General features: G+C 38.7%; 1 protein-coding gene across 1 annotated transcript; it reads right to left on the bottom strand.

Annotated features, from left to right (window-relative positions):
• Positions 1–326: 326 nt before the first annotated feature.
• LOC104868519 (60S acidic ribosomal protein P0-like) lies at positions 327–11,224 on the bottom strand. Its single transcript, XM_033763173.1, has 2 exons — positions 10,954–11,224; positions 327–1,397 (listed from the first exon to the last, which is right to left on the bottom strand). Exons 1-2 carry the CDS (start codon positions 11,222–11,224, stop codon positions 379–381), a joined length of 1,290 nt encoding a protein of 429 aa, XP_033619064.1. The 3' UTR covers positions 327–378.
• Between the last annotated feature and the right edge of the window lie 635 nt (positions 11,225–11,859).

Here is an 11,859-nt window from a genome sequence, read left to right as displayed (position 1 = left end):
GGTACCAAAAAATAAATAAATAAAATAAATTTAATTTAAACTGCTAACGACAAACAAATCCTTTAACTATCCAGCCAGCTGGTATATAGATAGTACAGAACCCTATGTTGCTTTATAAAGGCTTATGTGACTGGAATAAGGTGGTCCTGTGTGACTATCCCAAAGAGTAGCTTCTCAGACTTCAGGGTTGCAGCAGTGTATTTGTGTAAGTTTTTCATTTCATTCTCAATACAATACAATTGCCATCACTGATCTCCATTTGCTGGCTTTTAAGCTACTTGGTCAAAAATCTTTCATTCTTTTTTTTTTTTTTAGAAAATGATGCCTTTATTCCCTTTATTGCCATTCAGGCAGGCTGAGTAGTTTGCTTTTTGGTGATCAGTCAAAGAGACCAAATCCCATATCCTCATCAGACTCCTCCGACTCTTCCTTGGCTTCAGCCTTGGCTGGGGCAGCTGCAGCAGCAGGAGCAGCAGTGGTGGCAGCAGCAGCAAGAGGGGCAGCAGCCGCAAATGCAGATAGATCAGCCAAGAAGGCCTTGACCTTTTCAGCAAGTGGGGACGTGTAATCAGTCTCCACAGACAAAGCCAGGACCCGCTTGTACCCATTGATGATAGAATGGGGCACTGATACAACAATTGGGTAAGCAATCTGCAGATAAACACTGGCAACATTGAGGACACCCTCCAGAAAGCCAGTATGCAGAGCTTCCTCTGTAATGTCAAGCACTTCAGGGTTGTTGATGCTGCCATTGTCAAACACCTGCTGAATGACCAGCCCAAAGAAGAATGGGGAGATGTTCAAAATGTTCAGGAGGGTGGCCTCACTGGCTCCCACTCTGTCTCCAGTCTTAATCAGCTGTACATCACTCAGGATTTCAATGGTGCCCCTGGAGATTTTAGTGGTGATGCCCAGAGCCTGGAAGAAGGAAGCCTTCTCAGGTCCCAAACCAATGTTCTGGGCTGGCACAGTGACTTCACATGGTGCAATGGCACCAGCGTGAGCAGCAGCTAGTACCTTATTGGCCACCAGTGTATCCCTGATCTCAGTGAGGTCCTCCTTGGTGAACACAAAGCCCACATTCCCCCGGATATGAGGCAACAGTTTCTCCAGAGCTGGGTTGTTTTCCAGGTGCCCTCGGATAGCCTTGCGCATCATGGTGTTCTTGCCCATCAGCACCACAGCCTTCCCTCGGAGGGACATGCGGATCTGCTGCATCTGCTTGGAGCCCACGTTGTCTGCTCCCACAATGAAACATTTTGGATAGTCATCCAAAAGTTGGACGATCTTAACGAAGTAGTTGGATTTCCAGGTCGCCCTGTCTTCCTGGGCATCATGGCGGTGCGTCAGGGATTGCCACGCAGGGTTTAAAGACGATGTCACTCTCACGAGGATGCCTGGAAAGAGCAAAAATCTTTCATTCTTAAAACATAAAGAGTTAGTGAGCATCTCAAGCTTTTTTTTTTCTTCCTCTTTAATGAAGGCTGTACTATCAGATTATTCTAGTGTTTTCTCTTTTGTTTGGCATATAATCATGCACAATTTTATTTCTTTGAGGTGGGAGTATATTTTATTTCCTAGAAGCCATAAAGATCAAATTCTTAAGTATGTTTGTGCAGCTCAAAATACATATTAAGGGTGGGGGAACACTTGTCTAGGTGCAAGGCACACTTAAAGCAAGTTTTACGTTTGATTGTATTTTCTTTGTATATTATAAGCATTTATTTACCTTGTTGCAGTTTGAAGTAAAAAATTTCCAAAATGTATGCTCAACAATAATCATTAAGATGTTTGCAGTGTTAAAAAATAAAATAAATTTAATTTAAAGTATTTTATTTATGACAAAATTATACCTCAATGAAAGATTAGGTATAATGAAAGGTAATTGATTGGAATAAGCATAGAAGAGTTGTAGATTTGTATCCCAGCCGTATGTGGTTTATCCTTTCACTATTCAGCTATTTTACAACAAATATTTCTGTTTTACACCTTCGTTTCCATTGAACATTAAAAAAAAGTAAAATCTATATTCAGTAGTGCTTTGAACTTTCATATGAAAGCTCTGCCTCTGGAAATATTTTAAAGTAGCCACAGTTATTACTAAAACTCACAGGGATAAAGCTAATAAGGACTTTAATTTATGATTATTTATATTGTTATAATGAAAAATTTTTTAAAGTTTTCTCTGGGACATTTTAGTGCATACATTCTATTCCAAGGTATCCAAGATCAGCTTGGCATTTGTTACCATTGCAGTTATATGAACTGCTTTGAGATATTTGTAAGTGAATTTGCTACCAAGGTGAAACACCAGTTACCCGTACAAGTCCAGTTTAGGCAGAACAAGAACCATATCGCTGTACTGTTTAGCTGGGAAGGCTTTAATCCACAAATACTAGAAAAGTCAACATGCCTAAACAGTGAGGAATTATGTTGACAGTGGCTAGAACAACTGCAAGCCTAGAGATAGGGAGACTGAGGATTAGCACACTTAGTGGATCCCATTTCTTTGCCATTTTGTTCTTTGTTTCTGATTATACCATATGTTATCCTTGACTGCAGCTCTTCTGGCCCTCATAGCCATATAGGAAAATAACAGAGGAACAAAAATGCTGTTCTTTCCTGTGTCCTCTCTTAAGAAGAAGAACATGTTTCCCAGGAACTTTTCAGATTTCACATGCCCGCTCCTAAACCAGTCTCATATTTTGTAATAATCCATACCCTAAACTGAGATGATTCTTCCAAGCATGGGGCACCCATGTAAAGTGGGGGAGTGAAGTGGGCATCAAGGAGAAAATTATCATTTCCAACCACACCATCTCTATGCCAGGACCTCCCAGAAAACTTTGAAATACAACTCTGATACTTTTAACTAAAATGAATTTACTTTGAAACTTGCCACCATGAATAAATCACATTCTAGATTCAGCCACCTCTGAGAAAGCATGAGGCTTTGGGGAGCCATCTAGACATAAGCCATAACAATATACTTCTTAGACTTTAGGCAAAATACAGATGAACTTCTCTGAGTATCTTCAGGGAAACCTATCCAAGGGTGTTGTGAATAGCAGAGCAAGATTTTGCTGTGCATTGGGCAGCTGCAGTGGCTATAAAAAACAACTACTGTGATATGACAGAGATTTCCAGACATAACAGCCAGAGCAAGGATATACCACAGGATCTCTGAATAGAATTTCTGGAGAATAAAACAGAACACATTGTTAGGGTTTGGATCAGTGTCCCCCAATGGCTCAGATGTTAAAAGCTTGGCCCCCAGTTGTGGTACTATTGGGAACTGGTAGAATCTTAAAGAAGTGGGACCACAAAAATGTAAAGCCACTGTGGCATACCAGTGAAGGGGATATTGGGACCTCAGCCTCTTATCCCTTGCTTTCCAGCCACCATGAGTAGAGCAGTCTTGTTCTATCCACTCTCCTTGCTGTGGTTTCTGCCTTGCCTCAGATCCCAAAAAAGAGCAAATTGACCGTGGAATGAAACCTACAAAACTGAGCCAAAATAAATCTTTCCTCCTTTTAAATGATTTATCTCGGATATTTTATCACTATGGAAAACTGATTAATACACAAATGAAACCAATAAAAGAATTCAATAGTATAGTAAGAGAAAACTCACCTGGAATCATTGATAAAATTGAATCCACAGGTTGGAAGAAAATTTAAACTCAGAAAAATATAATGAAGAATCATTAACCTTAAGCCATATCCTGGTAAAATTACTTATCTATGAGACAACAAAAAATGTCTTATGTTCACCCATAGGTAAAATAAGTTTCCTCAGAGGTAGAAATAATCAGGCTGACCTCACATTCCCTGTCAGTAACATTTAAGGCCATAAATAGGGGATCTGTGTCTATAAACTTCATATTCAAGAACTGAAGAACCAGAGGAGCATGGCTGCAAGAGAATCCTAGCCAAGGCTCTGCCCTGACCCCAGAGGCTCAGGAACACCCTCCACAGCCAGGGAGTTGCCCAGAAAAGAGTTGCACAGGCACACAAGCTTCAGGTAGGAGCCCAACATACTATCAGTAAGTGTGCACAGGTCTTAGGGAACAGCTGTATGGACCAAAGGGCCCTGGCTACAGGCAAATCCCAGCCATGGCTCTGCCCCAACCCCAGAAGCTTGGGCACACAGGCACAGCCAAGGGCCCACCTGGAAAAGAGCTACACAGATGAACAAGCCAACAGCTAAAGTCTTGCTCCAATACCATTGATAAGTGCTTAAAGACCCTAGCCAGAAGCCTAATCAGACAACAGGAACTGGGGTTTACAGCCCCGAGACAAAGGTCCTCCCAGATAACAGCCACATATGGGCCCCAGCAAAAGGCACACTTAGATACCATCAAAAGTGTGCACAAGGCCCCGCCAGAAGCCTGTCAAGTTAATAGGTCAGCTCAGGAATCCGGAAGGCCACTATTTTGAACCCAGGAATTGCTGTACTAGTGAGCAGCAGCGGAAAGGCCACTTGGTGGCTTGCAGAGAATTGAAGAAAGAAAATTTGCCTCAACAAGGGCACAGTAGGCTGCATCTTCTCAAATGAGTAGCCTTGTAAACAAGTCTCAAAGGCAACCCAACATAAGAAACAAATGGGATCCATAAAACAGATGCAAACAAGTTTCCAAGAGATTAAAATGCCATTGAAAGTTTATGAAGCAGAACAAGCCAATGCAAGGACAGAATTTCAGATATAGAAGATAGGATTGCAGTTAGTGACCAGGAAAAGAAAAATCTCTTAAAATAATAAGGGAACACAAGAAATCAATCCAGCAGCTGCTAGATGATGCAAAGAAGAATAACATAAGACTGATTGGAGTCAATGAAGAAATAGGAGAGAGTGCAGATGACATTAAAAATTGTTCACTGAAGTAATGGCAGATAAAGAACATGTGGGTTAAAAAAAATAAAATGGACTACTACTCAGCCATCAAGAATGAGAATCTAGAGACATTTATAGCTAAATGGATATACATTAAGGTGATACTCTTAAGTGAAATTAATAGGACACATGTGTAAATACAGATTAATTTCTGTAGTGTGCTACACTGAACCTGTAAATAAGGTAAAAAAGGCATAATAGATAATGTGAAATAGGAAGAAAAGGTGCAAAGGGTAAGAGGAGGTGGGATGGTTAGGGGACAAGAAAGAAGGGAATGGAATTAATATCAGAAAAAGAAAAAAATGGAAAAAGTCTTTGTAGGTAGGGGGAGGCAGAGGGGTTGAAGGGAGGGCAGGGGAATGGCAAAAAACTAAGAACCAAGATGGATTATGTAAAGGTGCAAATTTCCAATGATGAATGTCATTATATTTTATACCTTAAATGTACCAATAGAAATAATTTTTTTAAAAGAACTGAAAGAAGTTGTAAGGAAGTGGGGATTTTATTTCAATTAAATATCAAGAAACAGCAGTAATTTTGCAATAAGCTGATCTAATAATTCTTTCTAAAAGGTGATAACAATGAAGCTTGACTAAACTTGTAATCGGTGAAATATCAAGAGTCACTCATACAGAATAGGGGGGTGTTTGATCTTTTTTGTGGTTTGCAAATATTTATATTTCTGTTTGGAATATTTTTCTGTGAAATTATCTTCAACAGGTGAACATAAAAGGTGTAATTTGTGAACACCAGGTCAGCTCCTAGCTATCAGGGCTGCCAATGTCTTACTCAGCTGTCAATAGTAGAAAGTTATGTGGTGAAACAAAATGCTACCTGCCATGTTTTAGGAATTCTGGTACTCCTAGGGAACTTTGAAGTCTAAAAATAAAATTAATACTTACAACTCTCTATAATGGGGAAGGAAATATGATTCCAAGATTTTGTTAAACATTATGTTTCATTAAACCAATGTTTCTGCTATTTTAAGTTTGTGAATATGGGTTTTGTGCTGCAGTGGTTCTCAAAATTATTATAATAGTTATACTAATAATAGCTGTCAGTTATTTTACCTAACATTACCAGGCAGCACATTATGTACTCCATATTTTAATTCTCCTCACCTCTTTCCAAACTCAATAAGGGAAGTGTAATTATAGATAATGAAAGAGAAGTTCTGAGAGTGTACATAACCTCCTCAAAGTCACACACAAAGTATACATTTCTATGTCTTTCTAACCTGAATTCCCATATTCTAGGATAAATGTTTTAAAGCCTGATATTTTCTACTATTAAAACAGAGTAGGAACTGCTATACAATAACAGCAATAGGAGTAGAAACAGTGACATGGAAAGAAAAGTTTTCTTAAAAACTGTCCGTGGAGCTCTTATGTAGCTCAATGGTAAAGCATTTGTCTAGCAAGTAGGAGCCCTGGGTTCAATCCCCAGCACCAGGAGAAAAAATATGAGCTTGTCTCCTTCCCCACTGTAAGATTTTTTCACCTCAAATTTACAGGGTTACTTGATAGTTGCATAATGTTCATTTTGTCATCACATTCTTTCAGCTGACTCCAACTAATTGGCTTAAAGTTAATTTCTTTTTTCCCTAGATTTTTAGTCCCACTGATAGGTCAAAGGTATAAAGTTTACTCTAAGCACAATGAAGAACCTATCTATGATTGTATAAATCACAGATTATCACAAAGGACAAAAGCCATTACTGAGCATCAGAAAGTACTTTTCTGGTCCCTCAGCAGAGGGAGACTGAGATAAAATAGAGTGACAAATTCGGCTGACAAATTTGGTTTTTCTTGCGCTACCTTTATGCTTCCCTTTCTTGAGAATATTTCATGAAAAATGTCACATAGAAAATAACCTTTCCCAGGAATCAGCTTACTGAAAGGATTTTTAGCTTTAATAAATTTCATCACAGCTCCCCAAAAGGTCCATGACTACTGAGTTAAGTCCTTAAAATTATAATACCTTTCTACGCCACTGTGCCAGGGTTACAAATCTGATTGCCCTCCAGAACATGGAAGCACAACAGAAGAGAGATCAAGGGCTACATTGACTTAGGATTTGGAGGAAGAGATGACCTGTTCTCACAGCCTCAGAGGACCAACGGGGATGCATCAGTATTGGGAGAAGATGCTCTGAACTTCAGAGAGGAGATGGAAGTCTGGTTCCAGCTAATCTTTAAATGAAACTCTTGGTCTGGACAGAAAATAATAAAATGATGGAATATGAACTGTTTCAAGTCTGTGTGTGAATGAATCAGCAGGGAACAATGAATTATTAATATTTATTTCATTGGCCATTGGGGCAGATATTGATATGAGAATTTTTTGCAGAGGGGCAAAATTTTGGATGTTTCTGGTTGTGTTTTTACCCCATCTCAAGGAGAGCACTTCTTCCCAAAGTCTGCACAGCCACAACTTGTGCTCCCTATCCACTTGGACTAGAGGAGTCCAGCCCTTGGCAGAGCTTCCCTCAATGAGTGTGTCTGGAGCCCATAAGGAATGCTTGCAAGTTCCTCAAGCCTGCCGTGGCTGTCCCCTATCACCTCCTGAATTCGCCAAAGCCCAGCTAAGACTAAAAACCCATGTTTATCCCAATCTTACTATTGGCTTAGGAAGGACAAAAGTGAATTAAAGTATAGAACAATTTTGTTTTTTTTTTTAATGAAGTGAAGCTAATCATGATCTCTACACCATGCCTGGGAAGGGCCCCATATTAGTGTCCCTCTCTATAGTCATGGCCTTCCTTCCAGGTGCCAGCCAGGTCTTATCTTTATTACCCAGTGCAACCGCGCAGCCCTCAGAGCCTAACCTCTCTTTCAGGCTCCAAACAGCTTCTGCTGGGATATAGCTTCTCTCAGAAGGGAAGACTTGTGACTGTGCTGTAAAACTCATCATTTTCTCTCTTATCACTTAACGTTTTCCCTAATTATAATGCTAAAATAAATGTTTTCCAAATACATAAAAGGGTAATTTTCTCTTAAAGTAGAACTCTGTTAGAAGTTTCAGACTTTTTCCCTGACTCTGTCAAAGAATATGAGGGACGGTGTTTCTAGTTTCAAGAATAACACTCTACAAATTCAATCCCCAGTACCAAAAAAAAAAAAAAAAAAAAAGAATAACACTCTATGCAATGAATACAGACAATGTATTGTTGATATTACCATAAATGTGATCACCTCCATTGTTAAAACAACAATTTTATCAATGTTAAAAACACTTAATCATGTCTATCAGATTTTTTAAAAAAATGGTGGCTATATTCATCCCAGTATCCTTTAGGGAAAGAAAAATCATGTGAGATTCCCCTGCATCAGAATAATGTCAAATTTGTAACATTGTTATGGAATTGTACCTATCTTACTAAAATTTAATAGCATAAAGCACTTTTTTTTTCCTAACAAAACACTAAAATGTGATTTAAACCATCCTTGATCATGCGGTGGGAGGCTTTTTATGCTTTGTCCAACACAGCAAAGGAATTGGGACTCAGCTGTGTTTCCTTGGGGAAATCAGTACCGCTTGAAGCCATGGTCCCTTGTTTTAAATTGCTACCTCAAAAACTTTTGTCACCTAGCCTCATCTGACTCTTCCATCTTTCCAAAAGCCTTTAAATTTATTAAGCAATTAGCTCTGTACCTCATGTTCTTTTTTATGAAATGAGCTTGGAGCTGTGTTTTGCCAATTTCATTCAATGTACCTGTGTTTATTAATGATGTAAGTGACTTCTTACCCATCTGTATCAAGTTATTTTCTCATGCTCCTAGATTCTGTTTCCCTTGTTGAGAATGTCATTTCTTTGTTTTTACATAATTCCTTCCACACTCACTCCCTGGCCTTTCCCTGTGGGGTTTTTGTATCTCAGCCTAGAGTCACAGTTTCTGACTGTTCACATATAATCCTTTTTTTTTTTTTCTTCTGACATTATCTCATTCTCTTCCTTGTTCCATGGCTAACTCACACTGCTAATTTGGCTTTTCAGATAGTTGAATCAATGTGGAATCTGACATTTGTTGCTTGCCCCATACTATTTTGTAGAGCTATAAACTTCAATTTTCTTGTGCATTTAAGTGCTACAACATAGCTTTTGTTAGGGCACCCCCAATTTCTAACCTGTGGGTAAAGCTGGCTGTATGATTCCATCTGGTTTCATGTGTTTGTTAAATTCTGACTTTGTGTTTAAAAACATCACCCCTACTTATGTTCAGAATTTCTGCTTGTCTTATTGCCATCTTAAATGTAGCATACTCATAAATTGCTGATTTGTGGGGAGGGAGCTGGACTTGAGGTTGGAAAGCCAGGTTTAAATTTTTTACTGATTACTCACATAATAATGTGGAAGACTGTTTACTCATCTTTAAAAGGAAGCTCATACTGACTTCACACAGATAGTGTAGAAACTCAGTGAAATCATGGGCCAAGCACATAAGCTCTTCAGGTCTGTTGGCTATAATTATACCCCAGGGCATCTGAAGTAGCATCAGAAATGTTTCTTGAACCACTTTTAGGTTAAAAAGCTTAATACATGTTTAAGAGCAACAGCACTACCACCCTTCAGCTCTCTTGAAGTTTGTAACTCTTCCAATTAAGTCTTAATATACCATTAAGAATAGTTTCATCTTACCTAACTTGTGCCACAAATCCCAACCATATTCAGATCCAAAAGACATCATTATTTGTGAGGATAATTTTTATGTACCCACTATGTGCCAGGTATTGCAATTGGTACACAAAGATTTTATCATGCCATTGAAATCCTGAAGGAAGTCTTATTTCCTGTACTATTCTCTATATTTCCAGTCCTTTTGCCTGTACTGAAGCTCTCGCCATGTGAATGAATAGAGCAAGAAGATAGAAGATCTCTGAATAATCTTTTAGACCAGAGTGGCCTACCCATACCTGTTTTTAGACTATTACATAAAAAATAAAATAAGTTTCTATCTTATCTGAGTCCTTACATGCTTTAGTCTATTTATCATAGTGGCTTACCTTGTACGATGGTAAAAAAAGGAAATGGATTGAAGGTTGGCTAAGATTTATATTAAATGGGAAGTGAAGAGTGAGAGGAGAAAGAAAATAACAACTCCTAAAAAATTTAAAAAAACAAAAGCAAAGATGTGGACATAACCCGTGACATTCTTGAAAGGCTATTGATGGATTATTTTTGTTGAAAATAAAAATATACAAACAGGAGGGATAAAATACAAAGTTCAAATTGAGTTGTGCCAGACTGTGGAAGCACTAAATAAAAGCTATGTAAATTAAAATTCTTAAGGAATAGGATGAATGTTCTAACACAGTGACCTATAAGAAGAGTCCTGGATGGCCAGAGGCAGCCTGCAGAGAGAGATACATCCAGGAGGGTAAGGGAAGAAAAGTCTGAAACGGGATGGAAAGACTATTTGAATATGTAAGGGTGAGGTTCTGAGCTTAGATTACTACAGAAGTGATACCACAGAAGAGATCTTACTTATACATAAAGGAAATTTGTTTTACATGCTCTGATAGTGGAACTTTCTTGAGGAAATATCCATCTAGCAGTAATGCAAAATTAAAGCTGTAGGGTTCTGTTCAGATTGAAGACACATAATTAAGGGAATCCAAAAGAAAGACTAAGACCAGAGGGAAAGGGATGGCATAGAGGTGTGTGGAAAACGATGCTATTGAAGGTTGAGAGGATTGGTTTTGTTTGTTTGTTTGTTTTCTTTGTTTGCTTTTCTACAAAATAGGGGCTATCTGATGTGGGAATAGGTAAGAAAGAAGGTAACTGCTGGAAGAGATTAAACTTGGATCCGGGGTTCATGTTCTCTTATCTGCATATCTTCATGTCTAGCTTTACTTAAAAAAATTCCTCTAAAATCTGTTCCTTTTTATTTCTCTCTGCTACCAAGAAACTCATCATATCCTTCCTTTATATACACAAACTCTTTCTCTCTGGCCTCTTAACAGTTCCCTACTGTAGTTTTTGACAAATGTTACTACCAAGTCCATTTTGCTTTCCTGCTGTTCAGACTGTTTTCCTCATTCTGATTTGGCTGCTCTTTACCTTCCCCCACAACTATGGACCTGCTTACAACTCTCCTGCACCCTTCCCTCAGCTCCACCCCAAACCCCATGCCCAGTTCTTCCTCTGGCCTTCTCCTCTGGTCCTTCAACACCAAATTCAGGCTCTCATTAACTCGAGGTCCACAGCTGATGTCATCTTCCCCTACAGACCTCCCCACCTCATGCACATTAACACAGCTTCCACTTCTGCTGCAAAGGAGCCCAGAGTATCCCATTTTCTTTGTGAAGCTTGCTAGCTGTAATAACTGCATGCTGCTTTCCCCCACAGTATACAGAAGAGGATTGCTTGTACTGCACTCTTTCCTGTCCCTACTACCTCTGGGGCCCTATATTGTTTGTTCTGGAGAAACATGATTTCATTACTGTCAGATGATTTCTGTTCCTTGTAAAGCACGACTTGGTGTTGCCTTGGGGTACTGCATAAATAATAGAAATCTTACAATGCCTCTCTGATGAGAGGGTTTAAACCCAACCAGTTTGCCCAGAGTCACCTTGAGCTTTGTCTGAATAATGCCCGGAAGAAAACCACATCTGTCAAAAAAAAAAAAAAAAAAAAAAAAAGTAATGTACAGAAAAGAAGCTTTTATGTTACAATTGTCCTTAGCAAACAATGCTCATGGAAAAAAATCAGGTATGTGAGTGAATAAGAAATTCAGTGAGCATTACTGTTAGCTCAGCATAAACTCTTCAGCTATGGAACATTCTCAAGGACATATTCTATTGTCATCATAGAAAGCAACAGTTTGCACTGCCATCTCTGAACATTTGCTTATGCAACTTTCACCTCATATATTAGTATAATGTACTTCACTTTTGCTGAAAATACATGCTATAGAGCCTAATGTATTAATTTCAAACAAGGCCAATATTTATAAATACATAGACA

The sequence above is a fragment of the Fukomys damarensis genome, unplaced genomic scaffold, assembly GCF_012274545.1.
Source record: "Fukomys damarensis isolate Sample0158 unplaced genomic scaffold, DMR_v1.0_HiC HiC_scaffold_14, whole genome shotgun sequence".
In the NCBI taxonomy this organism is placed as follows: domain Eukaryota; kingdom Metazoa; phylum Chordata; class Mammalia; order Rodentia; family Bathyergidae; genus Fukomys; species Fukomys damarensis.
This window is presented reverse-complemented; position numbering and strand designations above follow the sequence as displayed.

What these genes read in the sequence shown, in the direction of transcription:
- LOC104868519 (XM_033763173.1), bottom strand. Translation starts at nt 11,224, where the DNA reads ATGCAGTTATTACAGCTAGCAAGCTTCACAAAGAAAATGGGATACTCT. An exon ending in GTCCATAGTTGTGGGGGAAG is followed by an intron (nt 1,398 to 10,953) that starts GTAAAGAGCAGC and finishes TGCTCTTTCCAG; the next exon opens with GCATCCTCGTGAGAGTGACA.